Source organism: Lemur catta, chromosome 4 (genome assembly GCF_020740605.2).
Source record: "Lemur catta isolate mLemCat1 chromosome 4, mLemCat1.pri, whole genome shotgun sequence".
Taxonomy (NCBI): Eukaryota; Metazoa; Chordata; class Mammalia; order Primates; family Lemuridae; genus Lemur; species Lemur catta.
The window spans coordinates 26,744,066-26,769,645 of NC_059131.1; the positions used below are offsets into that span (position 1 = coordinate 26,744,066).

At 39.8% G+C, this 25,580-nt stretch overlaps 1 protein-coding gene across 2 annotated transcripts in view; it reads right to left on the reverse strand.

Moving 5' to 3' along the window:
* Positions 1-25,580, reverse strand: part of FEZ2 (fasciculation and elongation protein zeta 2) — a 232,337-nt gene that overhangs the window by 41,718 nt on the left and 165,039 nt on the right. Inside the window, exons 1-2 of one of the 2 annotated variants that reach the window (XM_045549388.1) lie at positions 5,090-5,128; positions 2,138-2,211 (exon numbers count right to left, since the gene is read on the reverse strand). In XM_045549388.1, coding sequence (XP_045405344.1) covers positions 2,138-2,193 — 56 coding nt within the window. In that variant the 5' untranslated portion in view covers positions 2,194-2,211; positions 5,090-5,128. Of the gene's footprint in view, positions 1-2,137; positions 2,212-5,089; positions 5,129-25,580 lie in introns of those variants that run through there. The other variant, XM_045549386.1, reaches the window with a different exon arrangement.

Genomic DNA, 25,580 nt, shown 5'->3' on the forward strand with positions numbered 1-25,580 from the left:
AATATATATATAGAAAAAGTCAGCAGGGCACGGTGGCACACGCCTGTAGTCCCAGCTACTTGGGAGGCTGAGGCAGGAGGATTGCTTGAGCCTAGGAGTTTGAGGTTGCTGTGAGCTAGGCTGATGCCACAGCACTCTAGCCCAGGCAACAGAGTGAGACTCTGTCTCAAAAAAAAAAAAAAAATACTTCATTTAGAAGGTAGGATGTAGTTAAGTGATGAAAGAAGAGCTCTTAGTTTGAAAAATAAATCTGAAGTTAGTATTAGAAATAACTTTTTTTCCCCACTAAGCTTTGTCCACTTCCTGACAGCATGGAAACTCATCTTTAAGAATGCATGTTAATACCCAAATTGTCTTGTTTACTATTTTAATAAATGGTGTGTTCACTTCAGTGATTTGTCCCATATTAAACAAAATGCTTCTGTGATTGAGTCTAAGAAACTGTTGATCATAAATTTCAAAGAAAATGTTCCCTGTTTCCTTCAAAACCATAAAGGGAGTGACTGTTAGCTTTTCTTAGCCAAGAGCTAGAACTAATTAGTCAACAGTAACTTTTGGATTGATGAGAAAACATTCTGACTCAGCAGATATTCACCTATCTGAACATTACTCAAAAGTGATAACTCTAAAAGTTTCATAAGAGCTATTTTTCTCTAGGTAGTTGACTACATACATAAAGTTAAACAAAACTATTGAGTTGACTCCGACTCTCCAAGTTATGTACAAAGCTAATGCAAATTTTTTTCTTGACTCATGTCTCCATTTACCAGTGTGTATGTGAGTGAAAATGAAAATCACTGACTCTTAGAACTCAAATGTAGCACTATCAAGTTTTTCATATGCTTTTAAATAAATTGCCACTGGATTAGCTCCAGTGGTCTCAGAATTTTATTCTAGTGAAGGTTTCCACACAAGATGCTTTTTACTTTTAATTAAATGCAAATTACTTGTTGTCATCCTAGACACTTTGAATATCCCATTGGGAAAACAAGATTAAAATCACTTTTCTTAGTCAACTGATGTTTGCACACCCATAGTAACCTTGGCACTCAGCACAAGCTATAAAAATGCTCCAACAAGAAGTGTCTGTGAGAAAACACTGTCTATGGTTTTGCCACTTTATGGGGACAGAGCAATGAGATTAGAAACTATAGGATGGAATAAAATGTTAATTGGTATTTCGTAGATTTTAAACAGTTACTGTAAACACAAAAGAGTAACAGCCAAAGACAGCTTAAGTGGTGGAATGTTTGTAACCAGATAAAATTATAAAGTAGCAATGTTTCTTATCAATGCCTTCTACCACTTTCCTCCCCATATGGTACCTGGGGACTTCAGGTTGCTCCATGGCCTCCCAGGACATCCTGTAGGGGATCATGTTCCACCCAGGTTGTGGACCCATACCCTTATGCCCACCCTTTCCTTGAGCTCCTTTGGGTACTTGACCTTTTAAAAAAAGAGAGACAGAGAGAATCTAGCTCCAAGTTACTATTCCCTAAACCCCTTCACTTCATATTTACTGACAGCAACCTCAGTCCATTTTCCAGCAACTCTCCTACCCATAAGCCAAATTCTACCTTCCTACACTGCCAAAAATCTGGCAAAACCACAGGCTTCCTGACAGCCTCATCTGTTTAAAACAGTCCATCAATACCCAAAGGCTTCCAATTAAAAAGAGGTTCTTTCACTTCATTTTATCTCACATAATCTAATTCTACTAATTTGTCCACCCAAATCTATTTATTTTGGACCTTTTATTTCCTACCAACTCCTAGAGGCCATAAGAAAATGAACATGTATAAACATGTTTGCTCACTTGATATATTAACAAAAGTTAGCCTGTAGAATTTTCAGGACTTGATTCAAAATTAGAAAGGGAATACAGAGTAACATTTAAAGAGAGTTTCATAGCACTTGAGCATTATGTTCAAATTAATCATTTAAGATGGAAAATGTTACTTCTCTGGTTCCACAATGTATTTAAATTTTACACATATACTATCACAGTGGAAATTTAAATAACAAAAATCGGAAAAGTAGATTACTCAACATATAGACCACCTGTATTTGTTTTGTGTTGCTAAAACAGGATACCACAGACTGAGTGATTTATAACAAAAAGAAATTTGTTTCTCACAGTTCTGAAGGCTGGAAGTCCATCGTCAAGGTGCTGGCAGCTGGTGAGGCCTTCATGCTGTGTCATCCCACGGTCTGAAGGCAGAAGGGCAGGGGAGTGAGAGAGCAGAAGACAGAAAGGAAGCCAAACTATCCTTTTATCAGGAACGTACTCCTGAGATACTGCTGTTTATTCTGTGCATTGCCCCCATGATCTAATCACCTCTTAAAAGTCCCACCTTTCAACACTGTTGCATTGGGGATGAAGTTTCCGACACAAACTTTGGAGGATACATTCAAACCATAGTACCACCTAAGGATATAATCAGTCAGAAAATATAAGAACTGCAAAAGGAAGAAATAAACTATTGGATACAAGACCAGAAAATAACTGGTTGTCAAAGTATCATATTTAGCAAATGCTAGAGGCATTATAAAGCAAAAGGTAAGGAGAAGGCAGATAAATGGAAATTCCTTGAGAAAAACTAAGCTAATTGCTAAGTGTATTCAGTAACTAGAAGGAAAAAAAATGAACTGATGAAACAATAGTAGAAAGGATTTAGAAGTCTGTATGTTGGCTCAAGAATTTAAGAAAGGTTGCTTGCTTGACAAAAAGGAAAAGGTAGCTTCTCTCCATTTTTCCTTCAGTAAAAAATAAATCAAGAAATAAATCAAGAAATTTGAGTGATCAAAGACCACAATCTAGCATTTATTAATAGAGAATACTTCATTCCAGTTATTCAAGTTTGCTAGAGATAAATCTTTAGTGAGCAGCCACATCTTCCATTTGCATGATTAAGTTGGAGTCTTGATCAAGGTGATTGGCCATGGCTGCACCTTTACAAGGTACCAAAATAGCTGGATAGAGAAGACACTGCCGAGTATGTGCCTGGTTATATGCTGGGTAATCAAATGCAGGACCACAGAAAATAAGTGGAAACGATTGACAGTATTTATTTATCTGACAATCTTTTCATCATCCCTCCTATTTTGCCTCTTGATTAAATCTGCATTTTATACAATTATGTAAATTAACCTCACTGAAAAGTAATACAGAATTAGTAAAATAAACTATGTCACTGGTGGACTTGAGTTTCAGAGAGGTATATAAGGCACTAATTTAAGGGGAAAAAAAAAAGATGACAAAAAGAGAAAAAGTTGTCAACCTTCAAGAAAACAGAGTAGGCCGGGCACAGTGGCTCACGCCTGCAATCCTAGCACTCTGGGAGGCCGAGGCAGGGGGATCGCTCGACATCAGGAGTTTGAGACCAGCCTGAGCAAGAGCAAGACCCCGTCTCTACTAAAAATAGAAAGAAATGATTTGGACAGCTAAAAAATATACATATAGAAAAAATTAGCCAGGCATGGTGGCGCATGCCTGTAGTCCCAGCTACTCGGGAGGCTGAGGCAGGAGGATCGCTTGAGCCCAGGAGCTTGAGGTTGCTGTGAGCTAGGCTGACACCACAGCACTCTAGCCTGGGCAACAGAGTGAGACTGTCTTTAAATAAAAAGAAAAGAAAAAGAAAACAGAGTAAGTCCATTTCCCATTGAATGTGGGGGGAGGGCGGCAGGAAATGTGTAAGAAAAAAAGCAGAAAAAAGTTACATGGAGCACAATGACAGACTGTCAGTAGGTGGTGACACTGTAGTAAAGTAACAGGGCACACCTGGAGACTAGGTGACATCAAAAGAGGCACCAACAGGCTTATGGAGAGAAATAGACACAGACAACTCAGATACATTTACAACTGAAGAGAATCAAGAGCCTTGGATTACATTTGGATAGATAAATGGATTGTGTGAATGATTATACTTTGTGTCTGATCTGGTTGAATATTTAATGTCGGTATGTACATTATGTTCTATTTTCTATTTCTATTATACTTAGTGTTGTAAATTTTTTTTTTTTTTTTTTTTGAGACAGAGTCTCACTCTGTTGCCCAGGCTAGAGTGAGTGTCGTGGCATCAGCCTAGCTCACAGCAACCTCAAACTCCTGGGCTCGAGCATCCTCCTGCCTCAGCCTCCCGAGTAGCTGGGACTACAGGCATGTGCCACCATGCCTGGCTAATTTTTTCCATGTATGTATTTTTAGCTGTCCATATAATTTCTTTCTCTTTTTAGTAGCGACGGGGTCTCACTCTTGCTCAGGCTGGTCTCAAACTCCTGAGCTCAAACAATCCACCCGCCTCGGCCTCCCATCCCTCCTAAGTTTTGATGGTCAGAGATGTTAAAATTTCTTCTACTATCTTTAGAGAAGGAAAATTTCATTGTAAGGCAAGGATGAGGTGAGACTAAGGATAGGTATGTCTATTTCACATGTAACATTATAATTTTAAAAACTGTAAGTTTAACAGGGTTTTTTTTTAAGTGTGGTCAAAATGTCTTGATAGCAAATGAGCCACACCAATATTGATTGCTGTGTCAATCAAAATCGTATATACCTAAATAAATACCACCTAAGTCACATAGAGGTTAGATCTACAAAAGCAAAACAAAGTGGACTATTAAGACAATTGTTTACATAATTTAAGCAAACACACACGTAATTACTCACTTTTCTGCTTGATTTGAAAAGTGCAGATGCAGAAGTAAGCTAATCATTTCTAATCTGACATTAAAGTGTTAAGACTAGGTGATTTGTGAATTCCTTGTTATTTGTTTTTTTAACCCTGTATAGTTTATTTTTTAATTTTTTTTATTTCAGCATATTACTGAGGTACAAATGTTTAGGTTAGGTATATTGCCTTTGCCCCACCAGAGTCAGAGCTTTTATTATTTTTGTTTAAGGAAAGAAACATTAGTTATATTCTACGTTAGAGAGAAAGAGTAGCTTTGTAACTCTAAAGGACTGATTTACTCTTTGGAAAACTGGATTAGTGTATACCTTGAATGTCTCTGAGTCTCACCAAACTGGGAGTTCTGATGGACTAAATTATTACCAGTGTCTGAATTTCATTAGCTCATTCACCCTCACCTGTGTAAATGCAGGGCTCCAGGTGTCACAACCCAAGTCACGTCACCAAAGATGTCAGAGTGGGAGTCTGCCCTCGGTTCTTGGTGTGCTCTTGGCTGAAGAATGACCAGACAAACCGAAGTGTCAAGTCCAGACTATTACCCCAGTCCTCTGACTCCTTTCTTGGAAAAATCACCAGCAAGGCCAATACGACAGAGTAACCTCAGGCAGGGAGCAGTTTCACACGAGCAGCTCTTTATCGCAGAATAAAACGGGTCTGTCTCCGCGAGCGAAGAGAGACAGACCAACTCACTCGCTAACCCACTCCCTTCTGGGATTGTTTCCTTTTATTAGCCCAGTCTGGAGGAGGCTCGTGGGAGGTGTGGGATAGTATCAAATGATCAACAGGTGTCCTCAAAATTCCATCTGTGTATATGAGCTCCCTCTAAGAAAGCCCACCTGGGGGGGTGGTGAACCCCAATGTAGATTCAATCTAATGGCATATTATTTACCCTTCGGTTACTCTAGGTGACTTTCTAAAGCTTATGCCTGGGCTAGGGAATGCCTAGATTTTTTTTTTTTTTTTTTTTTGAGACAGAGTCTCACTCTGTTGCCTGGCCTAGAGTGCCATGGCATCAGCCTAGCTCACAGCAACCTCAAACTCCTGGGCTCAAGCGACCCTCCTGCCTCAGCCTCCCAAGTAGCTGGGACTACGGGCATGCACCACCATGCCCGGCTAATTTTTTCTGTATATATTTTTAGCTGTCCATATAATTTCTTGCTATTTTTAGTAGAGACGGGGGGTGGGGGGGGATCTCTCTCTTGCTCAGGCTGGTCTCAAACTCCTGGCCTCAAACGATCCACCGGCCTTGGCCTCCCAGAGTGCTAGGATTACAGGCGTGAGCCACCGCGCCCAGCCGGGATTCCTAGATTGATAAAGCATTCCCTCCTTCCCCAGGTGTAGCAGTTGCTCAGGATAGGATTAGGGGTGGGGCAGCACAAAAATGGAGTGCCCACCATTCTCCTTCTTCCCAGGTGGAGCAATTCCTTGAAACAGCACCAAAACAAGAGCCAGAGATCCTAACTATCCACCTAACCAGGCACCCACAATGCCTCTCTTGTGCTCTTTGTACGCTCAGCTCAGTGGGTAAGTGTACATTGGCGAGGGCAGGCACTCAGCCTTTTCCTCTTGTCATGGGCTAAACCGTGTCCCCTCAAAATTCATAGTTGAAGCCCTAAGCCCCAGTACCTCAGAATATGACTGTATTTGGAGGTAAGATCTTCAAGGAGATGATTAAATTAAGATGAGGTGTGTGTGCCCTAATCCAATCTGACTTCATCAGAAGAGGAAATTTGGACACACAAGAAAATACCAGGGATGCACACACACAGAGGATAGGCCAAGTGAGGACACAGTGGGATGGCAGTCAGTCATCTGCAGGTCAAGGAGAGAGGCCTCACCAGAAACCAACCCTGCTGGCACCTTGATCCTAGACTTCTAGCCTCCAGAACTGTGAGGAAATAAATCGCTGTTGCTTAACCTGCCCAGTTGTGGTATTTTGTTATGGCAGCCCTCGAAGACTAATACATCTTCCAAAGTCATCCCAGTAGTTTCTGGGAGTCTCCACAGGGCTCAGGATAGATATGATTCTGTTCCTCATGGCTTCTTTGCTGGTTTTGAGTATTGGTCTCTCCTAGAAATAACAGTAACTGGGTGTTAAATGGGTGACTTATTACTAAAAGCAGAATCAGATCTTTCCCCCTACCCCATTACCCACCTACAGGAGGAAAGACTAGAAATTGTAAAGAAGAATTAGAGTCACTGAGATGCAGAGCTGTCACCGAGATCGAGGGGGGCTGGGGTGCTCCTCATTCAAGCCAAGTGAGAGGGCTTCCCGAGAACCAGAGTGTGGGCAGAGCTTGCAAGAAGGATAAACAGTGTCTCTTCCATCCAGCTAGATGATTACTTAGATGAAGGACCTGGATCCTGCTGCCCCCATGATCCCAGGGTGGGACACCATGAGGGAGTTCTTGGGAGAGCCTGATCTAAGTCCCCTAGAGTTTAGGGTGCATATGAGAAGTTGAGAACTGGGGCTAACTCTTGCCCAGAGAATTCTGAAGGCAGGGGGAGCTGCCCATGCTGACAGCACCAAGCAGGAGGTCAAGAGAGGGAGAGGCCCACACTTTATAAACCACTTGTTGGGCAAGGATGCATGATTTTCCCTGGGGGCCAAGTGGACAGCCCAGAAGGTAGCTAGATTTGAATCACCTTGCAAGAGTCCCACCAAAAGTTAGCAGGGTTGAGGATACTCCAGCAGGGGACCACCCCAATCTAGGAGGAAGAGAAGATGCAGAGTAGGAGAGGATCTGATGGAGCAAAGTGAAAGAGCAAAGCAAAGCCCCACCTCATCATCCCACTGCTGGTTCCCAAGTCAGGTCTGAGCAGGAGGGGAGACTGACGTGTGACTACAAGATGGAAGTTGTGATTTACATTGAATCAGATTCTTAATGCCTAAACATAAGACTGTTCTTACATGTCAAAGTGACTAAAAAGCTATGGGATCTGGCCAAGATGCCAGTCTGCATGGGAAGGGAAAGGGAGCTTTCTGCTTAGTGCATTTTAGCAAATTCAACCCATTCAACCCATCAGTTCCATGACACTCGACAGCTGTTAGCTCTAACCACCTTGGACAAACACTGTGGTAGCACCTCTATTCTCATCTCTCCTAGATGGTTCCCATCCCCTGCCCCACCCATGCACAAACCCCTTTTATTTTCTCCCAAAAAACAATAATAATGTCCTGATAAATAGCAATTCATGCAAATAAAAATGCTTAAGGAATTTGGTATTCCAATACAATCAATCTCAAATTTGACTGGGATCACCTGGCACTATAGTGGTAATTAATCTACATTTAAACCACCAATAAAGATGAAAACCAGGTAGAAATAGGTTTAGTAGATGGACTACAGATGAAGACCATCTAAATGAAAAGGCCTCCAAGATTCCAAGCTGGGATGTGGATGCAATGCAATTGCTTAACTAGGTCAGAGCTCTGTGGTCTCATTATAAAAGAGTGATGGATGGAGGGTATTAACTACTGGAAATCACAGGGGTCCAAAGACACCAGTTCTGCGAAATAAAGAAAATTTGAGAGAAAGTGCAGTTGAGAAGGTGAAGGTGACAAAGTTACTTTTTGCTGTAAGACGCTTTGATTTGGGTCAGCCACATTTAGGGTTTTGGTTTAACAAAGGAAGACTGTCTTTTGTCGAATACCTGGTTTAATGCTAATGTAATATATCATCATTTGTATTTGTCAAAAACATTTGCAAAAGGTTCATTTCCTCTCCTTTGTTATTCAAGCTTGCTTTGTCACAAACCTCAACTTCCCAGCCCTCTAAATAGGAATGCCTGTGTTACGTGTTCATAGAAAATGTGGACCGGAAGGAAAAAATAATAGGTCAGAAGACTCTAAAGCCTCCCACTCTTGATAAGATTTTACTCCTTCCTTCAGTAATCTTCCATGAATGGGATAAAAACAGCCAAAAGTTAAGAAGCAGCAGGGACCATTTCTTCTGTCATTAGCACCCAAGAAATGGTACAGAAACTGAAAAGTTCTCTCCAAATCTCCCAGTAAAATGCGTAGAGAAACAATAGCACTTGGATAGACTCTTGTATTCAAAGAAAGGAGAGACTGCTCTCTAAGCCTCTGTTATTATGAGTAGTGTCCTACCTATGAATGAAACAAACAAACGGAATTTGTTTTTATAAGTTGTTTTGAAGATCCATTTGTTTCTGTTTATTCTATATCTAAAAGTGATATTAAAATAGTCTCCCATAGGCGAAGGGTGACATTAGCTAAAAACTAGGCTTTTAATATGCCATGAAGCAGGCATTGATTTTTATATGTGTTTAATAATAAATGTTAAATGACCCTGGAAGCAGAGAGTCATTTTCAGTGAGAATAAAATAAACAATATTTACTTCTATGAAATTCTTTAATTGAAGCTCTGCTATTAAGGAAATATGGCATTTACATCTTCCAAAAATGTCAAGAGGAAAGAAAGATTTCCAAATTAATAACTTCTACATTTTTATTTGCTAATGATGGTACTTATACATGCATCAAATTATTTTTGAAAAATCGTATTTACTTGTGATTGGTTTCATAGAATAATAGTATTTTCCCTTATACCCTTGGAATTTCTAATTAGCCTCTGTAATTCTTTGAATCAGAAAAATTTCTTTTTCATGCTTGGTAATTGCATTATCATATTGGTTGTTTTGACAATTTGAAAATGCCTCTCTTAAAATAAATGGTGGGTAAGACACACCATTAGATGCTGTTGTATGACTTTTAAATCCATGTATTCATTCATTTGGCCCAACAACACCTTTCCAATATTATTCCTTACCCAAACCCCCTATATACATACCTTATTTTACCCACTGTCCTTTAAATTTTTCTATTTAATTTATCTCTTTGCTCATCTATAATTGTTTTCTACTTTTTTATCTATTTCTCCATTCTTTTATTCCCTTGATTTGGTCCCAAAAGACTTTGTCCACCCTATAAGTCTTTTTCATGAGACTTGGACTCAAGCCATTCACGTACTTAATACAGCCTTTTCCCAATTATGACAATATTTTCATTGCCATTGAGAAAGACATTTGAAAGCCTCCCATCCAACGAGTCTTTTCTGGCTAATCCAAGCCAGATCCTAAAAATTGAATAAGGCACCTATTATTCACCTAAGACAGACACCATTACCACCTTCCTCTTACAGCCATATCTGGGAAGGCTGGACAAGGCCTCACCAACCAAGTCTAACAGGGTGGGCACATTGGGAGGATGGAGGACCTGCAACAAGACCTGCCACTGGAATTGGATCAGCTGGGGGAGGGGGGATCTGGATGAGGAGCAGGGTGCTACAGATATTGAGACTATATCAAACCCATTGGCAGAACAAAGTACTCAGAAAACAACGATGGACTCTGTAGTACTTTGTGTCAGGTTTACTGGTCTCTCTATCCTCACAGGTGAGCAAAACACAGTAAAGAGGGATTGGGAAGCAAGCAATACCCAGAGACTCAGCCAGGAAGGAAAAAAAGTTAAGTTTAGAGTACTCTTCTGGCAAATAGCAGGCCTTCTTCTGGTCATGACTGATCTTAGAAAATGGGGAAAGGTTAAACCTGCATGTAGAATCTGGTGCCGAGGTAGATTTACCATGAAATTAAAGAAACTTAAGCTTCAGGGACTCTCGCTTGCACAAGACCCTCACAAAACCCTGGGAGAGGCGATGAAATGCATATTAAAAAGTGCTGTCAGTTCAGAGAATATTAAAGATTAGTCACTGCACAAAACATTTGCATTGCTCTGAAATCTTAGTGCTCATATAAGAAAATGAAGGGGAAAGTATTGTAGAGATGTGTTAGAAAGTTAATTATTTAAAAACATTACGTTGTTTTTCTGGATTTTATAATGCTCATGATATTTGCCTTTTTAAAAAATATATCATTTGTTATAAATGTTTTTCTCATTCTAAATAAATAATTACTTTGATAGTTAATTTTGCATTCCTTTTCTTAAACAGTTGTCACCAAATTATATTAATACAAGCTTCAGGCTCCACAAAATCTGAATCTGCCCCTTCTCAAGTGGGCTCTGCCAAGGAGCTGAGTGGAATCCACCAGGCACAGCCTGACACCTACCATTATTTGCAGATACTTTACTTTAGTTAAAACTGAGAAAGACCAAACTGTACTTCAGTATGTACAATGTGTGTTTTGGAGGGAGATTTTATTAAAGCCAAACAGGGTGGGTACCTGTAGCTGAGACTGCTAGCCCATCTCCCAACAGGAGAGTCCTCTTCTTCCTGGCCACTCAGATGGACTACATTTCCCAGGCTCCCTTGCAGCTCAATGTGGTCATGTGAATGGTTTCTAGCCAATGGGATGTGGATGGAAGCAATGTACACCCTTTCTAAACTTAAGCCTTGAAAACCTCCCACAGGAGAGCTTCCATTTCTTCCCCTTATCCTGGCTTAATGCACATGAGTGAGCTTGCAAACCACTGTCCATCTGGTGGAGCCACAAAATGGTAAGAAGTTAGGTCCCTGATTCACTGCTTGAAGAAAACCAAATTTGAACACCATGTTAGTCTTCCAGTTATCAAGAAATAAACTTTTTATTGTTAAAGCACTGGGATTCAGAGGTTTATTTGTTACAACAGCTAACAATATCTTAGCAAATACTGTTTCTATTAGTGTAATAATAACACGTCTTTTAAATTGCATTATACATAAGTTTAATAAGATCCTACATGCTTGTATATAAGCATTTGTATAATAATGTATATATGCATACGTTTTTATGCATATGAACATGTATATAAATATGTCCAAAGTCACCTTTTCTCTCATGGGTTCCATTTTACATTAGTAGTTAATAATAGTATATACTTATACTATACAGCTGTGGTCCCCAACCCCAAGGCCATGGACTGGTACCAGTCCGTGGCCTATTAGGAACTGGATCACACAGCAGGAGGTGAGTGGAGGGCCACCAAGAGAAGCTTTGCCTGTATTTACAGCCATTCCCCATCGCTTGCATCACTGCACAAGCTCCCTCTCCTGTCAGATCAGTGGCGGCATTAGATTCTCATAGGAGCACGAACCCTATTATAAACTGCACATGTGAGGGATCTAGGTTGCGCGCTCCTTATGAGGATCTAATGCCTGATTATCTAAGCTGGAGCTGAGGCAGTGATGCTAGTGCTTGGGGAGCGGCTGCAAATACAGATTATTATTAGCTGAGAGTTTTGACTGCACAATAAATGTAATGTGCTTGAATCATCCTGAAACCATTGCCCCCAGTCTACTGAAAAATTGTCTTCCATGAAACCAGTCCCTGGTGCCAAAAAGGTTGGGAACCGCTGCATGTACTTAGCATTTCTGAGATTTGGGTATTTTCTAGCAGACGTTAAAATTTTAAAGAAATAGACCTATCTATCAGTGTAATAGACCTATAAGGATAGTGACTTTCCCTCTATTAACATACTTAGGCTGAGAGGACCTTCCAAGGATGCTAGAGAAAGAATCCTGCATTGGGAAGAAGGTTGGCCTGCAGGACATCTAGCTCCTTGTCAACTCCAATTCTTTCTAGGTTCCACACTCTAAGTATAAAGCAAGCTTCCCCAGAACTCCCTGGATCAAATTATATTAATGATAATGACCCACATTTTAATGTACTTGCCCTTACTGGCTGCTATGGTCTAACTGTCCCCTCCCAAGCTCATGTTGAAACTTAATCCCCAATGTGGCAGTATTGAGAGGTGAGGCCTTCAAGGAGTGATTGGATCATGAGAGCTCTACCCTCCATTCATGAATTAATGGATTAATACATTAATGCATTAATAAATTGATGGGTTATCCTGGGACTGGGATTGGTGGCTTTATAAGAAGAGGAAGAGAGACCTGAGCGAGCATATTGGCACACTCAGCCCCCTCTGCAGAGTCCTACCAGTAAGAAAACCTTCACTAGATGTCCCCCCTTGACCTTAAACTTCCCAGACTCCATAACTATAAGAAACAAATTTTTCTTTATAAATTATCCAGTTTCAGATATTCTGTTATAAGCAATGGAAAACAGACTAAGACACTGACCCATGTAGGCCTTAAGTTTGTATCAAGTCTGCTCTCACCTTCAGCCAGGGGGATGCCTCAACTGTGCTTAGAATCAACTCTTTTCAGCTTCTCCTTCTTGTGGCTACCAGGATTCCTTCCAGGGACTCTAGCTTCTGCTGGACACCAGTAGCACATGTGCAGGACACAAGTGCCATGGCTAAGGACAGAGGATGAATGCTGCACGTTTCTGGACCCCACAGGTGCGTCCCCTATGGCCCTACCATGGCTCTGAGCCGTTGTCCATTCTGGGGCAGCAGCACCTCTGCCAGTCCCTGCCACTTCCATTGACAACCGTGACTTCTTGCTCAGCACAGCCACTGACACATAGCAGCCCACGAGCTTCGGAAAGGACAAAGTAGTCTGTGGGGAGGTGGCAGGAAATGCCTCTTTGTCTTTTGTTCTATAATCTATTATTCCCCCTTGTCTTAGAAAATTGCTAAAAAACAATTCTTTGAATTTTTGTACTTTTGTACCTTTATACCTTTCCAATCCCAAGGGCCAGACATGAATCTATGGGGCTGGGTCAGTGATGCTTTGAGTTACAGATATTTCTTGGTACTCAGAAGCATGCCTTCTCTATCACTCTGAGATTTACTTTAGCGAGTTTGTCCTGGCTCTGTCTACCCTCGGGATGAGTTTTCTTCAAGGGGACACCTGGGAACATCATGCACATAGCCTCTATGTGGGCCCAGTTGGCCGGACCTGCTGGAATTCCAGCCTAGGTTTGGGTGTGGTAAGCGTGAACCAAGTGTTCAGTTGATAAAAATGCTCTGTGCACACCTACCTCTCCAAGAGAATAGACTCGTTAGGATTCCTTATGTTTCTCTGAGCTTCCCTGATGACAAGTCACGACAAATAAAAGACCCTAACATAGTGGACATAAGCAAGATTTCAAAGCGTGAAGCTATAAATAAGATTCCTAGTGTCAGTCGACTACCTTTTAATATCAATTCCCTGAAATGAGAAAAATATATATATTTATTTTACTCTATTATTACTGTGGGCCATTTCTTAAAATTGGGTTTTTAGAAAGAAAAATGGGAGGAAGGAAGGAAGGAAGGAATAGAAGATGCATAGAGTCTATTCATCAATTTGCTCTTTGAATCACTTAGGGGAAGAAAGAACTTTAAAAGGATTGTGGAGACCAGAGATCATACTTAAAAAAAAAAAAGTATCTTGTTGATCTTTTATTTTTCTAGCATTTCTCACGTCTATTTGACCTACTCCCCATCCCCGAACATTGCTGAGCAGCTATTATAACCCATAAATAAGAGATAAGAAGACTTAAGCTTCATTCATGTGGCATTGATTGTGAATCCAATTCTTATACTTTAAAATGATTTTTTTTTTAATCTTGGCATTCTTGGGTCACCTGTATGCCTCTTCCCCACCAGATGTGCATTAAAAAGATTAAGAGTGGAGATAATTTAAAGTACCAAAGAATCTAGATACTCTTATAATGTGCTTTGAACTATGGATAAAAAAGGTCAAATGAAGCAGCATACCATATTTCTTTTATGAAAAATGAAATGTACTTGTACAGTACTAAGGTACAGCACTTAAAAGAGGGGAAGAGAACTGGCTACTACAGCATGTGAGCAAACAGCGCTTTCCTAAAGAACATCAAGAGAACAGACACATTTCCAAGGCAGTAGAAATCTGACAGCCTCAGCCTGTGATAACGAACATTCTGTCTGTGGGCCAAAGCAATCAGTGCTTCTCGGGTGAGGCCTTTGACCTGCTTCGTGACTGCTCTTCACTTCACCTCCCAGACAATGGTACTGCAGTTACCACCAGCCACAGAAACTCCCCACACACCTGAATGATGGGTGACCCAATTCTGTAAGGAAGAAGAACAAAGCATAGATGATACCAGTCATGGCAACCTCACCAAACTGAACTAGCTTGTGAGGTTCAAATTGGTCAGCATGCCTGTCTTACACAAAAGTTAAGTCACAAAAATTGAAGGGTTTGCAAATCTCACTTACCTCCTTTTGTAGCACTGAGGCTAGAGCAAGAGTCTATAGTTGTTATGGGTTTTGTAAATAAAGTTTTATTGGAACACGCTCAGTAGTGTAAATTACTGCCCACTACCACAGCAGCATTGAGTAGTTGTGACAGAGACTATAAGGCTTGCAAAAGCTAAAAGATTTCCTACCTGGCCTTTTACACACACACACAAAAAAAAATTGCCAGTCCTGGGGCTAGAGGGCTAGAGCTAAGGAAATGGAGTATTTGCTACTGGGAAGCGTAAAACTATGGCCACCTTGTCCAGGATCCTATTTTCTTCCTGAGTGCACAGAATAGCCTCTAGAAGGGAAACAAAGGGGAACAGACTATTGGGAAATTATGCCTTTCATAATGAAGAAGGAAAAAGCTTCAGAAAAGGAATAGGGGCAACTATGTTAGTTCCGGTATCCCATTCTGCTATTTGCTACAACATTATTCTTCAGCCCCAACCCCTGTTCACTGCTCAGAGTGAAAGCTACTATCTCCCAACTAATGGAAAGGATAGATCAGTGCTTTTCTGATCTGGGGATGGAAAAGTAATCTCTTAGAAAATAAAATAATAAGTAACCAAAAATAAATTAAATTAAAATAAGAAAAGCTAAAAACAAATCAACTCAAAAGAAAAAATGACTTATCTTCCAGTGGAATACTATTGAATAGAATTTATTTATGTATAAAATTCTATAAATTGCATAGATGTGAAATGTGTTGCTTCTAGAAAAAATAAAATAAAATTCTATAAATTGTAGACACATATTTATCCAGCACATAATTTCATCTCCTTAAACCACCTAAAAGAAAGGCAGAAAAAACGATTAGCTAAAAATGTTGAGCATCATTTGAGATGTGAGGTAGTGTCCAGAGAAGGATCTGTATATTAACTAAAAGCCACTTTTTGAGATAGGAGGCCCCGAACACAGAGATGAGAGAGGGGGCTGCACCGGCAAAGATGGAAGACCAGACAGCGGGCACTGGAGGTCTGAGCTTTGCCAGACCTTCTCATGTCACAACTGTCCCCACAGGAAAGCAGATCCAGGGATCACATTCCACTGGAATTGTGTGCAGAGCTCACTGACCGGTGGAACTACCCTCATTCTGTGGGGAGCTTCCCACTTTATTAACGTAAAGCAAAACTGTACCATCCTCTTTGCACTTTGTACAGCCCTTGTTACCCAGATAAGGAGAGGTATGAAAAGCAGAAATAATGAAATCATTTTATGAAGTCATGAATCTCTAATTTTATTATCTATTAGGCCCTACGTAGCTCTAGGTTAAAATTATATTTTTATGGAGGACATTTTTAAACCTTAATTAGGTCTTTAAAATCCAATCCCAAAGCAGGAATTATATGCTAGTAAATAATTAGAGGAACTGATTTAAGGTTTGAAAACATAATTTGTGTTATAAAACATTATAAACAATATTAAAAAGCAAACGACAAACTGGGATTATATTTGAAACATAAATAAGAAACAAAAGATGAAAGTCCTTAACATATGAAAACTTTTACATGCAAATTGACCAAGGGGTTGACAAAAAAAAGATAAAAAAAGAAAGAAAACTTTTACAAACAGTGAAAAATAGAGATAGCCCTAAAGTAGGAGAAGATCATGAACAATCAATTCATGAAAGAACAAATAGCTAATAAATACATTAAAAGTGCAGTCCTGGCTGTGCTGTGGCTCACACCTGTGATCCCAGCACTTTGGGAGGCCGAGGTGGGAGGACTGCTTCAGGCCAGGTGTTCAAGACCGGCCTGGCAAACATAGTGAGACTCAGTCTCTACAAAAAATAAAAAAATTAGCCGGTGCACTGGCACGTGCCTGTAGTCCCAGCTACTTGGGAGGCTGAGGTGTGAGGATCATTTGAGCCCACGAGTTCAGGGATGCAGTGAGCTATGATTACACCACTGCACTCCAGCCTGGGTGATAGAGCAAGACCCTGTTTCAAAAAAAAAAAACAAGAAAAAGTTCAGCTTCAATAGTAAACACGGAAATACAAACTAAAGGGATCACAAAGACATTAGCTACTAAAATCTTTATAGTTTTGCCTTTTTTATTTTCTTAATGGCCTGCTTTCTACCTGAAGTAGATTTCTGTGTCTGATATGAGATGGGGTCAAATTTCTTTCCTTTTTTCCCCCTACAGGGAGCCAGTCATCTCAGCACTGTTTTTTGACTGTGCATTCCCCACCTCTTTGTAGTGTCGCCTCTGTTATGAATTATATGGCCTTACGTGTACAGGTCTGTTTCTGGACTGTACAGGTACTGTTCCATGTGTCTATTCGTCCATCCTTACACGAATGCCACACTGTATTTATTACTATAGTTTTGTAATAAATCTTGATATATGCTAAAGTAAAAAAGAAATTTAAAACAGTGCCTGTCAAATTGGATGGTAATTTTTATATAATATCAAATGTATTTTTTTATGGTGAAAATTAAAGGGAAGAGATACTTTCAAGTACTTTGGGACTGAGTATATATAAATTGGCACAAACTTTTTAGAGGGTAATTTGGCCTTATATACTATATCAGTTGATGTCCAGTCAGTCATTGTAGACAGAGGAGATTTCATATGGGGATTGGTTAGAAAATTATTAGAAGGTTTGGAGGAACCAAAGTGGGAAGATGCTGCTGCCTAGAAGTCATTAACTGCAAGAAACTAACCCTACCTCTGGGGCTGGAGGAGCAAAAGGGAGAAGGTGGTGTTACCCAGAGCCCACAGGCGCCACCACTGGCCCAGTGCAGAAAACCAGGAGACCACAATCCTGTTGACCTTTCTGACCTTGTCGCTTCTGGAGCCTGCAATCACCTGTGATTGTCCCCCAGGGCTGCTGCTGATGCCAGAAGCAGGAAGGAAATAGTTTCTCCCTTCCTCCCTCCTTCTACTGACTCTCCCACTAGCACTGCCTAACTGGAACTCAGCAGGCAAAGCATCTGGGAAATGAGGCTCCCAGTCCCCTGTTTACAGAAAGGACAGTATAAAAGGGTAAGTATGAGTCTGAGAGCCAAATATAAAACTCTAGGGCATGAATCAATAACATGAAAATGTTTCTACGATTATAACAATTTTTCTATAAAAATGTTTAAGGAAATAAGTAGGAAAACAAGCTTTATGTACAAGGATCTTTGCAATGTTGTACTCCTTAGTAAGGTTTGTCATATCTGATTCTCTTTCCCTCCTGGCCCCCTTGTGGTTGGGTGGGGCCTTGCAACTAGATCTGACCAGAGGTCAGAAGTGGCATGTGTCACTTCTAGGATACATTTAATTGCCGACCTGAATCTCTCCAGAGCTATCTTTTCCCTCTGGCACAGTGACCAATGACATTTGAGACGGCAGCTGTTCTGACTTGGTCTCAATATGATTATGAGGTCCTTTGCTAACCTCATACATGAGTGAAAAATAAATCTGTGTTATTTTAAACCAATGAGATTTGAAGGTTTGTTTTAATAACATAGATTAGCAGCCAAATCTGACTTAGACACATTGAATGACTTATGAGAGAAAACAATTACAAACAATGTGTTCAATGATAATGGGAAAGTGAAATAAATTACTATGCATCCATATTGCGGAATATGTTGTTGACAGTGAAAAAATGTTTTTGAAGAATGTTGAATGAGATAGGGAAAAACCTCACCATCAAAAATTAAATAGAAAAAATAGAATATAAAATAATAGACACTCATGCGTCACATGATGTTTCAATCAACAAGGGACTACATATACAACAGTGGTCTCATAAGATTATAATGGAGCCAAAAAATTCCTTTTGCATAGTGATGTCATAACCAACGTCATGTTGTAGCGTATGGCATTACTCACGTATGTGTGGTGGTCCTTCAGGAGGTGTTCCAGAAGAAGGCGTTGTTATCACAGGACATGACAGCTGCATGCGTGTCATTGCCCCAGAAAAACTTCCAGTGGGACAAGAGGTGGAGGTGAATGAAAGACAGTGACACTGATGATCCTGACCCTGTGTAGCCGAGGCTAATGTGTGTCTTTATGCCTTAGTTTTTAGCAAAAAAGCTTAAAAGTAAAAAACAAAATAATTTTTAAACAGAAAAAAGCTTATAGAATAAGGATATGAAGAAAATGCTTTTGCACAGCTGTACAATGTGTGTCTTAAGCTAAGTGTTATTATAAAAGAGTCAAAAAGTTAAAGAAATTAAAAAGTTTATAGAGTAAAAAGTTAATTTATTATTGAAGAAAGGAAAGTTATTTCATAAATTTAGTGTAGCCTAAGTGGATAGTGTTTATCAAGTCTACAGTAGTGCACAGTAACGTCCTAGGCCTTGACATTCACTCACCACTCACTCACTGACCTACCCAGAGAAAATTCCAGTCTTCCAAACTCCATTCACGGTAAGTGCTCTATACAGGTGGACCATTTTTTATCTTTGACACTATATTTTCACTGTACCTTTTCTGTTTAGATATGTTTAGATACACAAGTGCTCACCATTGTACAGTAACACGCCATACAGCCTGGGAGCAATAGGCCAAACCATGCGGCCTGGCTGTGTGGTGGGCTAGACCTTCTAGGGCTGTATAATTATACTCCATGATGTTTGCACAATGATGAAATCACATTACAAGGTATTTTTCAGAACATATCCCTGTTGTTGACAGTGTATGACTGTATATTAAATGAGATTCATACATGAGATTGTATGTAAAGAACTTGGAGCACAAGTGCTTAATGCAGTTAGTTATTATTGTATAATCGGAAACATGTAAATGTCATAGCACTGGGCTCAATTGATGAGCTACCCCAGTCCAGACATGTGCTTTGCATTCTGGCTAAGGTGGCCCTAAGCAGCAGCTTGTGCTATTCCTGTGGCTGTGGCATCAGGCAATGCTGTGGTCCCTCATGACACCTGTGGGCATGACCGGCCAGCATTTGGCCTGGACTTCCCCGTTGCTGCTGGGGCAAGAGATGCCGGAGTTTTCAGCTAAATGATGCTGTGGAACCCTCTGGGTACCCACCTAGTGGGGCCTTTGAGGTTGCAAGTTGCAGGCAAGGCTGTGGGAAGTGACTCTGACTCAGGCCTACTCACTGGCTTGCCCTGAGGACTGTGGCTTATGCTGCAGATACCACAGTTGTCTTGGATTTAGCCTCCCCAACAGCTGATAGAGGGACCAGGCAGCGCAACCCGGAAGTGAGGGGGAGTAATGCCCTGTGAAGCAGCTTTGATCAATTGGAAATGAAAACCAGAGGATAATTCTTCCTTACACCCCCAGAAGGGAGATGTAATAGCGTCATACCATCTCTGTAAAGACATCCTGCAAGACCAAGCAATCAACTGTGCCTGTCATCAAGCCTGTGGTCAGCTTCATAATCTATTTTTTTATATATATATGTTTTCTTATTTCTCTCTGGCCTCCCTCCTGCTTCATGGGATTGTATTCTCAATAAGGTGTTTTGAGGTATAGCCCCAGACATTTTCTAGGGAGAGGGCCCAAGACAGCTATTTGGACTTCCATAGATATCTCATGGTTCCACACATAAGAGCAATGCTTCTACAGTCCTTCCCCTGTTCCTGTCCCCATCTTCCTCATAGCAGCATGCAACAATGTCTTCCTCCAACATCACCCCCAAACTCTTCAAAGAAAAAATAGAGATGAAGATGAGACACAGATAGAACATATGGTGGACACTCTAGTGCCATAATTACTTAAATCTTAGCAAAGCTGTCGGCTTTTGTTTGTTTGTTTGTTTTGGAGACAAGATCTCACTCTGTCACCCAGGCTGGAGTGCAGTGGCATGATCACAGCTCACTGCATCCTTGAACTCCTAGCTCAAGCCATCCTCCCACCTCAGCCTCCTGCATTAGCTAGGACTACAGGTGCGTGCCACCACACCCAGCTAATTTTTTAAATTTTTGTAGAGATGGGGGTCTTGCTATGTTGCCCAGGCTGGTCTTGAACTACCTGGCCTCAAGTGATCCTCCTACCTCGGTCTCCCAAAGCACTGGAAATACAGGCTTGAGCCACTATGCCTAGCCAGAATCTTAGATAATTGTTTTAAAAACCCAAGGGAAAGAATGCAGCAAAATTACATTTCCCAGGGGCTGATAGCAGATGTGAGGCTTGATAATACAACCAAGTGCAGCTTTTGCTTTGCTGTAGGAGGGTTTCATCACAGTGTGCTGCAACTGTCATAGAGAGTTCATTTCTTCTTTCTTCCATATTTGACCTAACTTTCTGCTGCCCCATTCACCTACTTGCACCTGGAGGACCCAGACGAGCTCTTCTGTAGTTGGCTTCTAACACACTCAAGCCTGTAAAAGCCCAGAAGCAGCTATCAGCCAAGTCCCCTTGGCATGGGGATGTGCTTTGGTCCCCCTGGGTCCCTGGCTGGCTACCTTGAGTTTCAGAACTTTGGATCGTGCTTTGGCCTGAGCCTGTTCTGGAGTGGAGCCTTGCTGGAGTTGTGGAGCCAGGGTCCTCTCATCTTATGGATCCTGGCATTTGGGTGTCCTGTTACCTGTGAGTCATCTTGCTTGTTGACTCTTGGCCTGCTTTCACTTCCTGACAACTGAGCTTGTGCTGGTAACTCTCACCCTGCAGGCACTGGCCCTCGGCCTATGGCAGATGCCCCTGGTCCTGACTTCCTGCCTTGACTTAGTAACTCTTAGCTGCCCATACCTGTAGCATAAAATTTGATCCCTCATTTTTAGAGACCCTACAACTTTCTCTTGTTCATACTAAATAATACTAAGTACAGGTGATTCCCAGATTGCAGATGAGATACATTCCTGAGAATGTCTTTAGGTCAGGTTTGTCTGTAACTCGGACCCCTGATGAACTGCACATATACAGTAAAATTAATAATAACAATACTATAATGACTTATATGCGGCAATAATAATACAGTGTAATACTGTAATAACAATACCCCTCTACTGTAATAATAAGTTACAAAAACTGTTGTGCTCTTTCTTTCAATTCAAACAAAACATAAAAACAAACCCATACAAAAAGTTTAGTTAGATAGGAGATAGGAGAAATTTCAAAAAAGGCTATTAAAGGTTAACACTCACCTAATGTTGCATCAACTCTAGGCTAATAGGAATGTTCACTTGCTTTGATCTTCTAACCAAACCAATTAATCTATTGTACTGCTTAGTAATAAATGATGCTTTCTTTGGAGCACTGCCTTTCACATCTTCCATTATTTTCATTCTGTCCTTTATTTTATTTTTTATATATATGTTTTTATTTTATTATTTTTTTATTTCAGCATATTACAGGGGTATAAATGTTTAGGTTACATATATTGCCTTTTTCCAAACACTTAATTATTTCTACTTTCGTTTCCATTGTAAGCACCTTTCTCTTTGCTGCAGGCTCACCTGGACTCCTGGACTTGCAGTGGACTTTCGCTTTGGGGCATGGTCATAAGGGTAAACACAGACTCACAATATCAATAAAAAAAGTTAAGGCAAAAGTGATGCTGTGCATACGTGATCTTATAAACAATGAGACTGGCCACGAGCGCAAAGATGCTACACCAATGCACTGCTTAGGCCATGCAGGTTTTTTTGCATGCATGAAAGAGACTAGTTCCCCAATTATTAACTTAATTATTTAATTATAAATTATCCTTATGGGGAGCCTTGGGAGCCCGTTTGTAAGTATGGAACGCTGTAATTCTAGTCGTCCATAACTCCAGGACTGCCTATAATTAAAAATCTTAAAGTCTAGTTACTAATGGCCTCATACTTGATAAAAGTGAAAGCCAAAAGGAGTTATTTAAAATGTGATCACAAAAGCTAAAAGAAGGCTTTATTATGAGAACAAATTCTCTTTATGGAAATAGCACTAATAGTTTATTGAGCACCTCCTATGAGCCAGGTACTAGACTAAGGGTTTTACAACTATTATTTCATTTAGTCATCAAAACCGCCCTATGAGATAGGTACTCTCAATCCCATTTTATAAAAAGGGTGAGGGGTATCCCTACCATTTCATTACCTCTGCATGTTGCATAATACCTTGACTTCTGTCATCAGTTCTATTACCTCTCTCATAACAAAAATGACTTAATAACACACATTAATTTTAATATTGCCCCAATACCTTATATTATTGGTCATCTTCCATGCCAAGAAGAGTCCTGAGATTTATAACAACTCATAAGTACAATTTAGCATTGTGTATCAAAATGGAAAACGTTCATTCCTTTTCATCTCAAAACTTCACTTCTAAAAATATATATAATAAATTCTCATAGTAAATAAATACACGTATAAGAATGTTATTATATTGCAATTTATAGTATCAAACAAGTGGGAACAACTTGACTATCCACTCACCAGCAGAGGATTCATTAACTCAGTGAAGGCGCATTCATACAATGGCATACCAGATACTACCAATCCATTTAAAAGGAGAAGGTAGATCTATACGAACTAACATGGAAACATGTCCAAGATATGATATGAAATGGAAAAAAAAATTACAGATTCCATTCTTCCAAAAAAGGTATATTTATAAACTATGTAATTTATAAATTTATAGTATATAATTTACACATTACATTTGTATAATGTCAGTAGCACGGTTATTAATGTTAGTGATTCCTCTGTAGTGTGAGATCAGCAGCAAGAGGCGTAGAGTGCTTTCACTCTCTGTTTTATGTTTTAGAAGCATGTATCACTTTTATAAGAAGAAACACTCAATATATTGATTTCCATTTTGAAATTAAAAATTCCATAGAAGTCAAAGATTCCATTTAGTTACCTGCTACCCCAATGAATAGAGATTAACTGTCTTCACAAGAACCTCAGGCCTTGTCCTCATGTGAAAGGTGCAAAATCCCCTATTCTTGTTCTTTGGTCATCAGCTGCCAACATGGTGTTACATGAACTCAACCTTTTATATACAAGTAGCTGCATCTTTATTTTTGTTAATATTTAAGAATTCTGGCATATTGTAAGTTACATATTTCTTTTTCATTTCCTTCATTTTAGTTCATAATTTGATTTTTATATCAGGGTGATACGTGTTTAGAAACCATATCATGATGTTCATATCATATAGAGAAGAATATTGAATCCATGGATTGTCTCATATTAACCGAGTTAGATTGGATGCTAAGGTCTGTTTGCTTATTCCTAAGATATTTTTTTAAAATCTCTTTTTTTTTTTAAGAGACGGGGTCTCACCCTGTCACCCAGGCTGGAGTACACTGGCATGATCACAGGTCATTATAACGTCAAACCCTTGGGCTCCATCCTCCTGCTTCAGTCTCCCAAGAACTTAGTACTACAGGAACATGCCACCATACCTGGGTAATATAAAAAAAATTTTTTTTGTAGAGATGGGGTTTCACTGTGTTGCCCAGGCTATTCTCAAACTCCTGGCCTCAAGCAATCTTCCTGCTTCTGCCTCCCAAAGTGGTAGGATTACAGGCATGAGCCACCATGCCTGGCCAATTTTTTAAAAACCTTTATTGCATTTTGAGAAAATGGATTCCTCATTACTTCTACATGGACTTGCTGTTTAAAAAAGGATCAAATGTAGAAAGATTTAATTGGAAACAAAATGGATATCCCATGAATTAAGCTTTGTTATCCATCTTGTAATTACTCAAAGGTTTCCTAAGAGTCAGTAACTGGGATTTAATTCATATCTGGGTCCCAAGTTATATGAGAAACTAAGTTATCTAAACTTTGAGCTATCAACTTAGTAAATTATTTGTAGTAATTCTAGACTTAGCATGCTAGCCTTGTCCCCTTCTGCTTTCTTAGAGATAATCCTCTCACTATATCACCATCTAATTGGTATTAACTTATCAACACTAAAGTGCACATATAGTAATAACATTCATCGGGTGTCGGGCAGACGGGAGGGGGGAGGAGGGGATGAGCACATACACATCTAATGGGTGTGGTGCGCACCGTCTGGGGAATGGACATGCTTCAAGCTCTGACTCAGGTGGGGCAAAGGCAATATACATAACCTAAACATTTGTACCCCTGTAATATGATGAAATAAAAAAAATTTTAATCCTCTCACTATAAAAATAGCAAACATTATTATTATTATTGCATATATTTGCATAATGCCTTACATTTATTACTTGCTTTCACAGGTGCACACAAATTCAAAGCTCACAGAAACTCAATTTTACTGAGAAGTCTCTACTGACCCTCAAGAAATCCACAAGGCAGCCCTTTACATGAACCTAAAGATAATGTTAAGGTGAAATGGTTATATACATATTATCAGAAAATAGTTTAAAATAAGTAGATTTCTCTTCCAGTGTCTATATAATTGAAATCTCTTTGGAAAAATAATAAGCAACGAAAGGGACCGACTAAAGAACAGGCTTCCCCCAACCAAGAACTGACTGGGGAAATACAATGAATTTGGAGATAAGGGTGAAAAAATAATATGCAAATGCTGCTGTATGTTCTGCTATTGTAGAACTAACACACCTAACAAACTATGGGAGAAAAAGGGAGAGAAAATGGATCAGAGGCCAAAAGTAAAAGCTAAAACAAAGCATTTAAAGGAGAGCATAATAACTTGTTTTGGTGACCAGGAGGTAGGCAAAAGTTCCTTAGACAAGTCACTGAAAGCAATCACCATAAAAATTTTTACATGATCAATTAAACATCAAACTCAAAATGTCTGCTTATCAAAAGATACTGTTGTAAAAATGAATGAGCAGGACACAGATTAGAAGAAAATATTCACTAAATGTATAGCTGGCAAATTACTGGTATCCAGCATACATAACAAATCAGCAAATAAATTTAAAACTCAACAATAAAATTAATAGTCTAATTTTAAAATCAGAA